The sequence below is a fragment of the Botrytis cinerea genome, chromosome 14 (assembly GCF_000143535.2).
Source record: "Botrytis cinerea B05.10 chromosome 14, complete sequence".
In the NCBI taxonomy this organism is placed as follows: Eukaryota; Fungi; Ascomycota; class Leotiomycetes; order Helotiales; family Sclerotiniaceae; genus Botrytis; species Botrytis cinerea.
Window position 1 is genome coordinate 159,542 of NC_037323.1, and position 15,071 is coordinate 174,612.

The 15,071-nt window shown below is 43.4% G+C and overlaps 4 protein-coding genes across 4 annotated transcripts; 1 reads left to right on the forward strand and 3 right to left on the reverse strand.

Annotated features, from left to right (window-relative positions):
• Positions 1 to 1,568: 1,568 nt before the first annotated feature.
• BCIN_14g00400 (hypothetical protein) lies at positions 1,569 to 5,099 on the reverse strand. The gene is made up of 3 exons (XM_001547859.2): positions 3,093 to 5,099; positions 2,295 to 2,780; positions 1,569 to 2,100 (listed from the first exon to the last, which is right to left on the reverse strand). Exons 1-3 carry the CDS (start codon positions 4,435 to 4,437, stop codon positions 1,883 to 1,885), a joined length of 2,049 nt encoding a protein of 682 aa, XP_001547909.1. The 5' UTR covers positions 4,438 to 5,099; the 3' UTR covers positions 1,569 to 1,882.
• Positions 5,100 to 7,026: 1,927 nt separating this feature from the next.
• Positions 7,027 to 9,409, forward strand: BCIN_14g00410 (hypothetical protein). Its single transcript, XM_024696933.1, has 3 exons — positions 7,027 to 7,830; positions 7,954 to 8,691; positions 8,765 to 9,409. Exons 1-3 carry the CDS (start codon positions 7,284 to 7,286, stop codon positions 9,085 to 9,087), a joined length of 1,608 nt encoding a protein of 535 aa, XP_024552747.1. The 5' UTR covers positions 7,027 to 7,283; the 3' UTR covers positions 9,088 to 9,409.
• A 294-nt stretch (positions 9,410 to 9,703) lies between these two features.
• On the reverse strand, positions 9,704 to 11,673 carry BCIN_14g00420 (hypothetical protein). Its single transcript, XM_024696934.1, has 3 exons — positions 11,062 to 11,673; positions 10,787 to 10,976; positions 9,704 to 10,660 (listed from the first exon to the last, which is right to left on the reverse strand). Exons 1-3 carry the CDS (start codon positions 11,545 to 11,547, stop codon positions 10,164 to 10,166), a joined length of 1,173 nt encoding a protein of 390 aa, XP_024552748.1. The 5' UTR covers positions 11,548 to 11,673; the 3' UTR covers positions 9,704 to 10,163.
• A 213-nt stretch (positions 11,674 to 11,886) lies between these two features.
• Bclys4 lies at positions 11,887 to 14,794 on the reverse strand. Its single transcript, XM_001547863.2, has 4 exons — positions 14,732 to 14,794; positions 14,420 to 14,678; positions 14,267 to 14,306; positions 11,887 to 14,215 (listed from the first exon to the last, which is right to left on the reverse strand). The coding sequence occupies exons 1-4, from the start codon at positions 14,738 to 14,740 to the stop codon at positions 12,103 to 12,105; spliced, it is 2,421 nt and encodes an 806-aa protein (XP_001547913.1). The 5' UTR covers positions 14,741 to 14,794; the 3' UTR covers positions 11,887 to 12,102.
• Positions 14,795 to 15,071: the final 277 nt, after the last annotated feature.

Below are 15,071 nucleotides of genomic sequence, written 5' to 3' on the forward strand. Positions count from 1 at the left end.
AAAAGCCCAAACTTCCTTTCATCCAGCTGTGAAATGTATATTGAGATTTCGGATCGAAAATCCAATGAGGTCTCAGGTATTTTGACACGGAACCTTTGCCTTGTGAAGCCAGTAGGGATAAAGATGAATTGCTATTGCCGCTTCGATAACCGTGTATGGCAAATCATCCAATTGAGTATTTTGCCAACAGTGCTGCGAAACAGCATTCGCGGAGCTGAATATAATGGCATCGATGAAGTGCTATTTTGCATCCACAATCGAACGGCTTGATGCATATACGATATCGTGTCGCTTTAAAGAATTTTTTGTGGCATGCTTGTTGGATAAAAGCTTCAGTTGATGATCGAGAGAGAATCTCAGCGTTTTGTAGCCTTGCCCATCGAGAGTGGCAAAGATAGAAAGACTCATACGATATGCCTCATTCTCAAAAATCTTGAAGGAAGTAGGCAGACACGAGAACAAGGTCTGTTAGCCAAATTCCAGGTTTTCTGCAACTCTCATCAGATTGACCATGCACGACACAATATTTACCATGTCCTGCAACCATCTTCAGAGGCTTTGAGTAATTCAAAGTCAGAAAATCTGCGTCTTTATGCGAGGAAGAAAATTGATGAAGATACTGTCTATCAACTGTCGTTCCCTCATTTTCAATGCAACGATTACAAGATAGGAAGGTGATGAAAAAGACGTGCTCGATTACATAAGCCGGCGTGATTTCACATGACGAGCGGGTTAACCACGTGAAGTGTCCTTCACTTCTTCCCAAATTAATATTGTTGCAGTTTTACCTATTAACTACCGTTATACAGCGAGGTAGCAGAGCTGTGATTATAGTGCCAAAACAAATTTACTAAGATGTATCGGTTCTCTAACATCTCAATATCTGATCTAAAAAGCAACATAGTTAACAACATGAAATGGAGGAAGACATTGAGCATTAGGATGTCTAGAGGCTAGGGAAAAGAGACTTCACTGCTATTCCTCCATTCTCAAAGAAATTAGATCAACCTACGCTTGAGTGCTAGGAATGGTATAAAATACAAATGTACGGCGAAGAATATCAACGAAAAAGCTGTAACAAGCAAAGACTATGCTTCTAGATCAACGCCGAAAGCTGGACTACAAATCATCTCAGAATATTTTTAAATCACATTGAAACCTTTTAAAATCAGACAAGTCGAATATTGGGTTCTTCAGATGGAATTTTTCCCTTCATTACAGTTAAAGTCATGAATTATATGAGCCGTCTGTAGGCATATGAGACAGGATAGTTGCAAGCTGAGCGTTGTCCCTCAATAGTTTGCTCTGAGCTAGAACAGCAATGAGATAAAAAGCGCGATCCCTCCGGTAGTAATAAGAGAAGTATATAAAAGCGAAGCCAGATTTAAAATACACAAATGTGCCTCCTCGTAAGTTTACTAACAGACTATGATATAAGCGATAATCTGTCATATGTTAGTTGACCGTTTATGAAATTTAAAGATTGTTCAATATGTGGCAATGTAATTTCTGGAGGTGAAGGTTATATCGTATCGTTTGAAATGATATTACAACTGTCTTCAAGTGTGTGCAAACAAGATAGAATCGGTCTTATATTATCATTATGTCCAGTGACTTCGCTGCCCAATCAATGTGATCCACACTCCACACTAATAAGCGGCATAACATTAGGTACAAATTTTAAGCCTTTTCAAGAATTCAATTCTGCGATAATCTCATTTTTGGAAACAAGGGCAGCATTTTTAACGACCGGAACGTCGTACTTAGATTTAGAAATGCGAGATCGTTATCGCGTGATGAAAGTCTGACCTGTTAGATCTCATCTCAGCAGGTGTGAGCCTCCATATCTTCATCAGCCATCACGTTAGTTGTTAACTTTTGGTCAGGGATGAGGTGCTGGGGTGGGAAATCCCAGGTTTAGATTGCCTTCCAGACAAGCGTCGAAGCCGACAAGATCAAAGGAAGGGTCAAACATAGAGAAGAGATCAATGTCACCCGTAGCATTAAGGTCGAAGAGTGACGGGTCGAAATCTTGCATCCCAGTATATATTGGAGCGATAGACGGAATGATGTGAGTGTTGGAGTTGGGAGCTACTGATTCTATTTCGAAGGTCAGGTCTGAGTATTAAAATAAATTTAGACATGAAATCGTTCGAAAGACGATAATTTTTTATTGAATCAATTCCGAACACTGGACTTGTGCGAAACAAAATCGGCTAAACTACCTACCATGTTGGGGAAGAAATACTTATAGCAGAAGCAAATCGTACAGAAGTGAAAAGTGTAGGACTTACGATTCTCAGTATTTGTCATTGGTGTACTGTTATCAGTGACCATTGAGCTGTTCTCAGAAATGTTGCTGACATCGTGGTGTGGTACCGTAGGCCTATTTTCCGAAGAGACAGTAGAAAATACTCTGTCAATTTCCCTGAGCATTTTCTTTCCCATATTTGCAGCGTTAGCAGCAGTACAGTACTGACTTTCAAGGCCTTCCAAAAGCCTACAACTAGCTTGGAATTGACCCCGAGCGCGCATTCGATGAACAGGTAGTTTGTTGTGACGCATTTCTCGATAAGCAATGCTCAGAGAAAGTGATATAGCGTATGGCACGAAAGGAAATAGAACAAGTTGGTCCTGTAGCTCGTGTGTAGTGGTGGATGATAGAATACTGGTCGAGAGGGCTTGTCGAAGGTAAGAAGGTGTGGAACGCTTGGGTTCAGCCCAAATATGGGATCGAAGAGAAATGATAGAGATGCTGTGATAGAAAATTTCAATTGTTGCTAGACACTACATGAGTAAAAATATCATTCAAAGCAAACGTCAATCATGGACGAAACTTAGAGCAATTCAATATTCCCGACTGGTAGACTTGGTGTGATGGTTTGTGTATCACGATTTGAAATCGAATCCTGCAAGCAGTCATGTGATAGGCAAAATTCAACCACTTTGGAACATTCAAGATGGTGTCATAATTTCACAAGAACTCATTATTTCGAATGAAATAAGAACTTAGAGAACTTAGATTATTGGACTACTGCCCAGAATATTGGATACCCCAGAAAGAGAAGTGGAGTGATTAGAGGATAACATACCAAGAGAGGAAGTACCAATATGTGCAGCCGCGCATTCCAAAACCAACTCTTCAAAAGCAGGGAACTGAACATCCATACCACCTTGTTCTGATTGGTTCGGAGGCCGATATATCTCGATGACATTGTCAAGTAATGATATTACCTGTAGAAATAGACGGAAGGCAGGTTCTTGCTGATTAAAGCACTGATGGAGATCTCTTCTCATGTCTCGTTCATGCATCAAGACAGGACGACCATGAAATGCAGCATTCATGCGATCTAGTGCATATACACAACATAGAAGCTTTGCGCTTGCATCCTCCACCTGACCTTCGAGATGTAATCCCATACCTTCAAGGTAATGTGTAGCCTTTCCAGAGAATTGAGATGCAAGATCTTCACTGCTAGAATTATCGATGAATAGAGAGAGGAGACACAGGGCTTGGATCAGGACAATTTTGTCGGTCACAATGCCTAGTTCAATCGTCAACCTCATTGCACCGGATACCTTTTCACCGAACGCTTTACAGGTCATCGGTGGGCCTGCTTCATCCAGTATGAGATGATCCGCAGCAGCGAAATTCTTGGATGCTGCCAGGCAAATTGCTTGTTCCAGTAAAGCTCGACAAGGAACTGAAGGAGCTAGATTGCGGAACATGGTCTCATTGATGATGGGAAAGATGGTATTAATCTTCTCAAAGTATATCCGAGATAACACTTCGAGATGGGGTATTGGTGGCATCGTCGACAAACAGTCTTGTTCTATGAGAGGCACAAGAACATCACGGACCAAAGGCGGACATCCATAGAATAGGTTTGAGCTCGTCTGTTGTAAATTCGAAAAATGGTGAGGCTTTTTCCCGAGTGTTGAAGAGAGGTATACCCCAACGCTGTCCGGTAATACGCCACGAATGGCATCTGGACTGGTAGCAGCCAGAAAGATCGATTCTGGATTCAAATCTCCAATGAATCGAGACTGAACACCAGTAGGTTCTTGGGAATGAGACGTGTTCGCTTGAATACGAGTACCGCCGCTCAATATCCTAGCAGCTTCGAGGTCTTGGTCACTACTTGCTAAAGTTGATGCAGCAGGAGAGATATGGCCAGTCTCCTCACGAGATGTTGTGCTTTGATATTCGGCATCTGTGGCACAAGAGAGGGAACTTGCAGTGTATGACTTAGCCGCTTGAGAAACCCGGTCATCGGAGTTGACTTGGCCAGGTGCTCTTGCAGGCGGAGAATTCGTTGAAGTTGCATTGCTACCATGGTTGCATCGCTTCTTCCGCTTTCTACAGGAGTCACATGCCTTTTGTGCCTGTTGCCTCTTAATGGACCCAGTCCCATCGGAAGATACAAATTTAAACATTGTGTCGGAGTGTGGTGTGGCGAATGCAACTTCTGTCGGAGATGGTTGGTTTGGCGGATTTAACTTCTTCCGGGATCGTTAAACCAAGTAATTGCAAATAGGAGCATCTATGGTGACCTTATCCTATTGTGTTTTATAGACGAGAAAGTCCAATGACCCAGGTCAAATGCAACACAAGGTAGACCAAGCTCTTCCAGCAGCCAGCCTTGGAATGAAGGTTCTTGGAGTCTTTCAGAAGACCGTGTGATCTTGCACAACAAGTATGCAGCAGACCTCCAGTATGTACGACTACCAGCACCTCGGATGGAGACTCAGGGGAGATCTTCGGAAACAAGCAATAAAAACGTGGATAGGTTAAAGATCCACCTTAATCGTGAGCGGAGTTTCCAAATACGTTTAGCCCTTCGTACAGCATCTATCTTTCTATCAAGACACACGAAAGGATCATAGGACTCTTAATGTTCCACTTCGAAGCTGGCAGGGAAATAGTACCTTGAAGTTAGATATCCATTGAGGCAAAATTCGGATTCCAAAGCCACATAATCTTACGCCAGGCCTGACAGTTTTTTTCAATGTTCTGAGTAGTCTATTAAATCGTCGTCCCTGAGGCTCAATTGTCCAGTCGGAAGGGGTTTGAAGAAAGTTTTTGTACGACCGATGACTTATGAAAAGTTTGCTGAGCTGAGTAGACCTACCTAGGTAATTACTGGCTAATGCAATCATGCAATGCAAAAGCCTTACATAATCAGGCTCGGACCGAGGATTCTGGACAAAACAATAATAAAGTTCACGCCAAAATAAAGTATAGAGTTTCGAACGAAAATTTGATTGTGAAGTTTGAGCCCGTCCATTGAGAGAATTCCAACATCTGAAAAGTGTTCGACTATAACACCAAATGTGTTTCGACCATGACTTGCCGTTCAATCATTGCTATTTCACTACCGCGACAATTGAGCAATATGCGAACCTGAACCACTGTGGCGACGTTTGTGAGCAGCATGAACGACCGCGCATCGCACATCGACGCCCTTTGTTCTGCGAGTAGATCTCAGATATCTAATTGAGGAAATATGAGATTCGACTTCTCACTACATCGCAGCACCCAATGGAGCAATTTTAGTCCCCACTCAAAGCAGGCGGTCCGATGCCATCTCTAAATCTTTCGCATTCGTTAAAACATGTGCACGATGTGCATGAAAGATTCGATAGCGTGGCAGCAACTTACCACAATGTTTAGTAGAGGACGGGACTTGATATATATTTTGTTGATTTGTGAAGCAAATTGCTCATGTCTTCAGCAGGTCATTGGTGGGCAGGAATCTGAATATATGAACAGTCTGGCAGAACGCAGCTGCACGATTGGCCGAATATATGAGCTATGCACAGTGTGATTTTGTTAACTAACTACGTGGAAGTGTTCACAAGGTGCCGAATGACTCTCTTATAAGCTTGCCTCTCTTTTATAGTTTGCATCGCAATTTACTCAACGTTGTTGCTTTCGAAATGGGTAAGTAGAGCCGCATTGGTGTTTCGAAGTCTAGGAAAAGCTCAGGCGCTCGCTATGGATTCTCCCCTCAATATTCTTCCGCAATGCATCGTGCTGGAAGCCGAATTTCACGGAATCGATACTTGAAGGGGCATGGTAAAGTTGTCGGGTTATTTGTCATGAACTCGACCACTTCGAAACGATGAGCTCAAGTTATGTTTGATTGATAGCCAAATGCACACATCATTGACATTGTCTCACCCATATGAACCTTTGCTTAGTTCCTGATCTTCCTAACTAAGCAATCTCAAGCAGTTTGCCCTCTATCTTCCCAGTCCAAACATGTCTATCAACAGCTCGATTGATTTCCCCCCCGAGGCTATCCAAAGACTCTCCCGTCGTATTAGGATTCTTCTCATACAGCACTCTTAGGAACTAACAATAACTAGAACAGCACAACATGACAATCAGAATCTCGTGGCACAAGTGAATGCGAACTCGCTTCGCACACAACTGATCTGTTGCACTACCTCGGATTCGGGTAGCTACGGCTCTTGTTGTCCATCATTGGCTGTATCGACTCGGATTTTTTGATGGGGATATCGGACACATCATGGTCGGCCCCTATCTCAATGCTTCAACCCTAAGAGTAGTGGGTGGATCAATGGAATGAGAGACATGCCATACTGACAATTGACCCCGGATTATTTTTGCCTGATAGATAGATAGATAGATAGATAAATAGATAGATAAGCAGGCTGATATGTGAGGAGGCGGGATACAGTTCAAGCGCCAGTGAATGCACATTTAGAACGTCAGATTTTCGAAACGAATCCTCAAGAGGCTGTTTTCGCCATCGTCACCGTTGTCAAATCATATGCCAAAGATTCATTTTGAGAATTGCCTGGGAAACCTCCCAAATTCGACTTCATGCTACCCCGCCATTAAATTTTGTTGTCTGTGCACCGGTTCCTGAATATTATTACCACAGCCACACACGGTCATCGGACTTCCCGATTTGGTCATGCCGCCAATCATGCCGCCAAAACAACTGGTACTGTGTGAGATTCGCCAATTTGCATGAACTGCTGTACTGACGTTTTGGATACGTTTCTATAGTTAAAAGGACTTTCAAACTTCCTTCTGTAGGCCAAATACTCTTTACACAAACTGCCCTTTACGAGCAATTGCAACCATCCATCCAGAAGTTCTTTTGTTTTTGAAGTTTTCGACACATGCACTTTAGAACCTCTCTGTTCCTGATTTCCAATCAAAGCTCTCGGCATAGAGAGCATTCACCACTCACCAATCACCCAATTCTCATTGTCTAGAGAGCAGTCACAAGTTCAGATTCACCTCCATGTTGTCTCACGCGCGCCTCGTCTCCTCCCTCCGCCAAACATCTTCTCTTCTAAAATATAAACCCAACTTTACCATCCATAAATCCTCTTTTGTCAACCACAAGCCCAAGCTCACAATTCGAAACCTCGCAACACAAGCTAAATCATTCAACATGTCTTCCATGAATGCCATGAACCCAAAGGAAGAAGGCGATATCTCTTCTGTCTTCGTCTCACTCTCCGGCGCCAAGCCTACACCACTTCCAGAACGATTTGCTGATATCAAGCGCAACCTTATCCGTGGCCACGAAGAGGCCGTTCAAGCATCTTTCACTCGCCTTATTGAACAACTTGCGGTTGAGAATCGAAAAGTTGCAGAGTTGGGCCCGAAGATTATCCCAAGTGTGACTTTCAAGGATGTTATTGAGAAGACCGTGAGTGAGGAGCAGTTGAAAGATATGAGAGATAAAGGTGCACTTGTCATTAGGGGTGTCGTAGATGAGACAATTGCAAGAGGTTATAAGCAGGAGGTCGAAGACTATGTTAAGTTAAATCCCAGCACTAAGGGTAAGTTATCTTTGTGATTTCATTCTAAGTTCCTTTCCATCCATATTACCCCAAATTTGAATGACAATCTCCCGTTTGGTTATCGAGAAAACTGTCATAGTTTAGCAAATCTGACAAAAATAGGCTTCCCACCTAATGATCCACAAGTCTACGAGCTCTACTGGTCTCCACCACAAGTCAAAGCTCGTGGCCATCCAAACATGATCGTTGCCCAAAAGTTCCTCCTCAATCTCTGGCACTCCGCCGATCCTACCTCGCCCATTTCCATTTCTCAACCAGTCGCCTACGCTGACCGTGTCCGCATCCGTCAACCTGGTGATGCTATCTTTGCTCTCGGTCCTCACGCCGATGGCGGATCTGTTGAACGATGGGAACCCAATGGCTATGGTATCAACGGAGTATATGACACTATTTTCCATGGAAAGTGGGAAGAATTTGATCCTTTTGAGTCTTCATCACGTGTTCCTGCTGTTAGCGACCTCTATCATGGTGGAGGAAGCTGCTCCATGTTCCGTATGTTCCAGGCCTGGCTCAGCATGTCCCACACTTCGCCTGGAGAAGGCACATTGAAGGTCAATCCACTTATCAAGCTTACCACCGCTTACTTCTTACTTCGACCTTTCTTTGAGCCTATCAAGGAATTGCCAGAGGGAAAGGAGGATCAGTATACTGCGGAATACCTCAGCCCCGAGAACTGGAGACTGATCCCAACTGATCAGATGACCACTGCTCTCCATGGTGCTACCCCAAGCCATGGACAGGAGATGACCGAAAAGTTTCACCCACATCTGGATTTGAAGAATACTATGGTCCATATTCCAAAGATTAACCCAGGCGACTACGTTGCTTGGCACTGTGATAGTAAGTTCTGTATCTCCCAAATCTTGTTATCATATTTGCACAATTGCATTGACTAATTCTATTAATTTTATAGTGATCCACGCTGTGGACAAGTCCCATGCAGGTAAATCTGACAGTTCTGTTCTCTATATTCCCGCTTGCCCTCTCACCCCTATCAACGCCGAAGCACTTGCCCGCCAACGCGACACCTTTCTCTCCGGCGTTCCAGGGCCTGATTTCCCAGGTGGAAAGGGAGAGAGTGAGCATATTGGTAGACCAGGTCTCGACGAAGTCGAGTCTTGGACTGGTGAAGAGGGATTAAGAGCTATGGGTTTGAGCAAATTTGTTGTTGAGAGTGAGAAGGGAGCTGGTGTTGAAAAGGCTGTTGAGATCGGAAATAATTATTTGGGATTTTAGACAAACATCGATGAAGTGCTCATTGTTTGACGAAATACCGGGTGCGATGGGGTGGCACAAAGATTTCACGATAGTGGTCTTAGATTGCGATGGAGAGTTATTATGATGGAGCTAGGATGGAACGGCGTCGGATTTCTTTTGCACATCCAAATCTAAGATTTCTTTTCCTACATTGAGGGAATGAAATGTCAGATCGGGAATTTACTCATTTTATTATCGGGAAGGGAAAATTGACATTGAGTAAAGCTCAATGATAGGATACATTAAGAAGTATCTAGCAAAAGTCAACAAATAGCATTGGCTCATACCAAAAATTTCGACATTGATCTGCCGATACTCATAACTGATTTCTCCAATATCATGCGTCCATTGTGAAAAGTGATGAAAGCTCTCCACAAGGTTTCCTGATGGAACATTCTGACCCATCATACATGCGAAGCTGACTTGTTGGTATATGTTGATGAGGTCCCGAAGGCTCAATCCAACCTCGTATCAAGAATAATATAATAAACTTGGAAGGTTCAATGGTCTTAATTTTCGAGTATGAACACGCATTCACGATAACAATTATAAATCAGAGTCTTCAAATCTAGCATTTAGATAGCAGAGAGAAACTTGCCACTAGTGCTCTAGGCATATCTAAATTGTGTGGTATCTTTCTACGCTATATGAGCGAATTCGGTTCTGCTGTATCCTATGTAATATCATCACCTGCGTAGAGATAATAAGACTGTTCCACGCAAAAATCAATAATCAATAATATCAAAGGTGCCAACTTATGTTTCGCTCTTTTATATAGTTTACCCATTAGTCCGAGTCGATATCATCATGCAAAATCCAGCGTTCGTAGCAAAAAAAAAAAAAAAAAGTACTTCATGAGTGTTACGCTACATATGAGAGGACAAAAATCAAAGACACAATCTGACTCAAGCTTCATTTTCAGCAGCAAGACTTTCGTTATGTACAAGTGGCTTATTAGCATTGAGTTTACTTCCATACTAATTCACGCCTTTAGTATTGAGACTTGAAATTGTATAGGTAAACTAAACTCAATCTCTGCTAGCGGGGCCTGACTATTAAACGACGTGCGTGTTGATCATCTTGGATACCATTTCCATGTCATCGATTCTCGTTGGGTAAGCAGGAATATCCAATTCAGGCTTTGTTTTTGCATCTGCAAGCCTAACAGCGAAGAGCAGAGGTACCAAAGCGAAAGGACACCAGGCAACTGAAACAATGACAATAGCCGAGCTGATAGCCATCGTAAACAGACGGCGATCCAGCTCATTGGCCAGACTTTCAATATCTCTTCCGGTAGCAGCTGTGTAATAACCGCTTGTTGTACTTGATGCACTGTTCCCAACTGTTCTGCTAGTTGTTGTGGTTGCAGTAGTTAGACTGCTTAGCCCAAAACCATCAGCAGCAACAACACCTTCTCCAAGACTTCCAGACTCTAGCTCTCCCACATTGTTTTTCCAGTCTGTGATAGTGCCTTGGTTGCCTTTGGGATAGTATTGACATAGCAGAAATAAGGAAACTCCAGGCGTAGCCGGGTCTGGTGATGATCCGGGTGCTAAGGTGATTCATGTTAGCCTATTACTCTTACTTTTGACTATGTAGTAGGCTTTTTCTTGGATATCAAACATAAAAGAAGAGAAAAATTGTTATAACGCGATCCAAGCTAACTAGAAGAACTTACGGCAATTATTCCAAGCACACCCAATAGACGTGGTGCTTTTCCATACCATCTGCGTAAATTTTTTTGTAGAATTAGTCGGTCCTGGTTCTGACCAATTGTAGAACTGGCGTTCCAATCCTAAGTGGTTGACGATTCCAAAGACACTGGTGGGCACAACAGACACAAATGATTTTCCTATTCCGGGAGTTGACTATAATTACAACGTAAGTAAGTACAACAGCCGACTTATGAACGGACTTTAGGATATGGATGCACCATGTCAAAGTAAAACATACCTCGAGATCCCAGACACATCCAGCGACCCAATTTGAACTGGAATCAGCCAAAGTATCATTCCAAACAAGAGGCAGTGCTCCATGTGCAGCTCTATACCAATCCTGGGCGTTAAGAATCTGAACCTTGAACTGCTCTGATGTGCTGAATCCTGTTTCCTTTGGTGAGGCTTGAGTACTTAAGGGTACCGAAGTCTGAGTCTTGCTTGAGCTGGAAGTGATTGAAGTAGCTTGGGAATCATTTTCACTTAGAGTGCGTAATGTTTGTGTCAAAGAAAGCGGAAACTGGAGCTCTGCTGTGGAGGGGGAACTAGGTGCTGTAGAGGTATCGACCAGTAAGGGAACCAGAGTCTGGGTTGTGGTTGTGGTTGGAGTATCATCTGGTGCTGATAAGGTTACCAAGATTTCTGGAACCAAAGTTTCAATATCAATTTGTCCTATTGCGCATCGAAAGAGCAAAAGAAACGTAATCCACCACGAAAGAAACATGATGACTTCTGGTTTTAGTTTTTTGACCGTTGTTTGAATTTTAATGAAGAGACGTATCCTGACGTTGAACCTCAGGAGGGTATGAAAAAGCGGAATCGAGAACCAAGGGCACTTGATTGAAATATCTTAAATTTGAAGTGGAAGAAACATAGGACTTTCATGACCCGACGTCCCAGTAACAAGTTGCTTCAACTTATCAAGGGGGAGTATTGCTTCAGGATTTATCGTATGCTTTGAACTCCCTAATCACTCTTTTTCAGCGCCAAACTGTGGAGTGTGAATATACTTGGGCACGTTTGTTTGGAAAAAATTCACAAGCCTCACTGGGACTGTATCTTTTGTTTTTATAACTGGCTAAAAGCTGAGCCTTGTGTCATTCACTAACATGCAAATGCCTTGTGGAGTGTTCTCCTTTTGGCAATCCAATCCAAAATAACCCTACATTTTATGAGTGGTTAGGCGGCCCCTACTGAGATATTTTGATTTACTTGATTCATGAGTTAACAAGTCTTCGTGGCGTTTACACTTCTAAATTCCAATTTCAGAAAAACTTTCTCAGTTTTTTGCAAGCTCTCCCTTGACCCATTTTTCCAAACCTCCTCTGGCAATGATTTCTTGCACATTAGGTGGTAACTCTCCAACCTTCTGACTCCACTTCTCACCACCCTCGCCTTCCTGTACCTCTACCTTGCTTCTTCTAACGTCCCACACAAACTTCCATCCAGTTCTTCTAGTTAAGATCTTCTCTCCTTGTGGCACAGCTTGTTCAGCTGGCTTTGGCGAGTCAAGACTTTCGCTATTCTCGCTTGGCTCTGTGACTTCTTTCTTTGGCACTGGTGCAGAAGCAGCAAAGTGCTCCCTGAGTCTTTGTACTAATCTTGGAACTTCAACTCCCATCAAAGCATTGTTAATACTATTCCTGGAGAAAATGTTTCCAAAGCTACCAGCAACTACCATGGGAATCTTCTTGGCGAGGATGGCAGTAGCAGCCTGTTCTCTAGAGCTGCCACAACCAAAGTTAAAGCCGGAGACTAGGATGTCACCTTCACGAGCAATCGTGCGGAATTCTTTATCGTAGTTCTCCATGCATACTTCAGCCATCTTCTCAACCGAGACACCATCTTGGTAGGTATATTTGCCTGGATAGATAGCATCTGTGTTGACGTTATCAGCGTCACAGAAAACAATCTCACCCTCAACCTTTTCTGGGAAACCAGGAAGAATTTCTGTTAATGATTCGGAATCAGTTTCCTCGGGCTTTGAGGAAGTACCAAAGAGACTAGACTCAGCTCCATCAACGATCGACTCTGCTTGTGAGATAAGCTTCTCAAGTGCTTCCTCGATACTGATAGCTTTATCTTCTTCAACGTTTCCGTTACCTTCCCCAAGAACAACCTTGTTCACACCGATCGGTGGCTGGTACCATCCAGGACCTGAAATATAGCCACTGAGAGCGCTGGCAGCGACGACCTCGGGACTCGCCAGATATGCCTTTGCGTCGGTAGATCCCATGCGTCCCTTGAAGTTTCGGTTACTTGCGCTGATGCCAACCTCACCTGGTTCTAGTAACCCAGTACCGAGTCCAATACATGGGCCGCATCCTGATGGCAAGGGTTGTGCACCAGCTGCGAGAAGCGCTTGCCAGTCACCTGCTTCTTCGGCAGCTTCTTGCTCGGGAATTGAAGCAGCAGCGATGTAGAAATTGACACCTTCGGGAATTTTGGGAATAGTCTTATCAGGGGAAGACTCAGCAGCGTCCTTAAAAACCTTGGCAGCAGCAGCAAGATCGGAAGCACGAGAATTGGTACATGATACGAGGTATGCCTTGTTGAGTTTGATCTTTTGCGCTTCCAGATCGCGAATGGGTGTGGCGATTTTGACACTGTTGGGACCGGCAACATAAGGAGAAAGAGTCGAAAGGTTGAGGTACAAAGATTTGGCGTAGGTAGCTCCCTTATCTGCTACAAGTTGATTTTGTACCAAGTCGTCAATGCGAGCATGTGTGAAGCGTAGTTCTTTGCCATTCTTCGGGTCAAACATTGCACTTGTGGTAGCCTTATATCTCAACCATTTCTCGAGGACCGAATCAATTGGAAACAAACCTGATAAAGCACCCCATTCTGTTGTCATGTTTGCAATAGTAAGTCTATCATCGATGGGTAAACTGCGCATTGTTTGTTCCGATCCCGTGAATTCAATGGCGTGGTTGAGGACGTCGTCACTGTTGAATAGACCGCAAAGTGCAACAATGACATCTTTCCCTGTAACTCCGATTGGCAAAACTCCAGTGAGGGTGACTTTAGCGATTGGTGGAATCTGCCACCAGGTTCGACCTGTTGCCCAGATACTTGCGGCGTCTGTTCGGACCATAGGTGTGCCCAAGCATCCAATACCACCATACATGTTACTATGACTATCTGAAGCAACAGTAACAGTTCCAGGCCAAGCGTATCCTTCCTCTACCATAATCTGATGTCCAATTCCTCGTCCTGCGGGGTAAAAGTCAACCCCTTGCTGGCGAGCAAATTCCTCAATTTGTTTGTATTTCTTAAGATTCGTTTCGCTTTTGTTTTGTACATCGTGATCGAGAGTACAAACAATTTGATTGGTATTGTGGATTTTGGTTGCACCAATGGACATGAATTTGGTTGCAACGGGCCAAGAATTGCTAGATATCATTAGAATTAATGAGTAGCGGCTTTGGATGATGTTGACTCACTCATGGGTCATGCAGTAATGGGGTGAGAGGGTAACATAATCTGTGCACAACGTATCAGCATGTATAAGCACGTTTAAATTTGATTCAATAGCAATTGAAAAACGGTAGACACTGGTCTTCCAAAATTTTCAGTGTAGAGTGTTAATTTCATACCTCCAGACTTTACAACCTTGTCCTTCGCAAGTCCAAGGGAATATCGTTGAACGATTTTCTCCGTGAGCGTCTGCGCAACACGAGGCGTAGTCTTTAGGGAAGATAGAATGGCCGAAGAGTTTGGATCTTCAGTCTGCGAGTGGAATACATCTTGCCAACGTCTCGCCGTCGCCGTATATGCACGATAGCCCCCGCGAAGAGCTCCCAATTCGTGTAAAGGACGGGAAGCCCTGACTCGCAGGCCCTTTGGACCAATTCTCTAGTGAAGCAATAATCAGCGAAGGAAATTATCTCAAAACAAACTGTACTTACCAACAACATGGCTCAAGAATTCATTGATTTCTTTTTGAATATCGAGAAATTCAAACAATTCTCTAGATTTTATCGCACAATCGTCAGAATTCCCGATAACCTATCAACGTCAAGGATTCAAAGCGGTCACTATTATTCTGCCACGCTAGTGTCATATTCGACTAGTGTGCGTGTCCTGAATCGGCGTTGTTGTGATTGGTGGAGGCGGCTACGTCTGATCTCCCCTGTTACCAAGCGACATATGCATAGGTATATGGAGTATCAAAAACTAACTGAATAGCACGCGGCTTCAAGATACTAAAGATATACACACAATGGTAGCAGATTGATATGCTTTGTT

Bases quoted from the DNA above. Each gene is read 5' to 3' on its own strand.
- BCIN_14g00400 (XM_001547859.2), bottom strand. From the start codon at position 4,437: ATGTTTAAATTTGTATCTTCCGATGGGACTGGGTCCATTAAGAGGCAA. The intron at 2,781-3,092 runs GTATGTTATCCT...TGTAGTGTCTAG, and splicing joins TATTGGTACTTCCTCTCTTG to CAACAATTGAAATTTTCTAT. The intron at 2,101-2,294 runs GTAAGTCCTACA...CCTTCGAAATAG, and splicing joins AATGACAAATACTGAGAATC to AATCAGTAGCTCCCAACTCC.
- BCIN_14g00410 (XM_024696933.1), top strand. From the start codon at position 7,284: ATGTTGTCTCACGCGCGCCTCGTCTCCTCCCTCCGCCAAACATCTTCT. The intron at 7,831-7,953 runs GTAAGTTATCTT...TGACAAAAATAG, and splicing joins GTTAAATCCCAGCACTAAGG to GCTTCCCACCTAATGATCCA. The intron at 8,692-8,764 runs GTAAGTTCTGTA...TTAATTTTATAG, and splicing joins CGTTGCTTGGCACTGTGATA to TGATCCACGCTGTGGACAAG.
- BCIN_14g00420 (XM_024696934.1), bottom strand. From the start codon at position 11,547: ATGTTTCTTTCGTGGTGGATTACGTTTCTTTTGCTCTTTCGATGCGCA. The intron at 10,977-11,061 runs GTATGTTTTACT...TTGTAATTATAG, and splicing joins GATGTGTCTGGGATCTCGAG to TCAACTCCCGGAATAGGAAA. The intron at 10,661-10,786 runs GTAAGTTCTTCT...GAATCACCTTAG, and splicing joins GTGTGCTTGGAATAATTGCC to CACCCGGATCATCACCAGAC.
- Bclys4 (XM_001547863.2), bottom strand. The intron at 14,307-14,419 runs GTATGAAATTAA...CGTTGTGCACAG, and splicing joins CAAGGTTGTAAAGTCTGGAG to ATTATGTTACCCTCTCACCC. The intron at 14,216-14,266 runs GTGAGTCAACAT...AATGATATCTAG, and splicing joins CATTACTGCATGACCCATGA to CAATTCTTGGCCCGTTGCAA.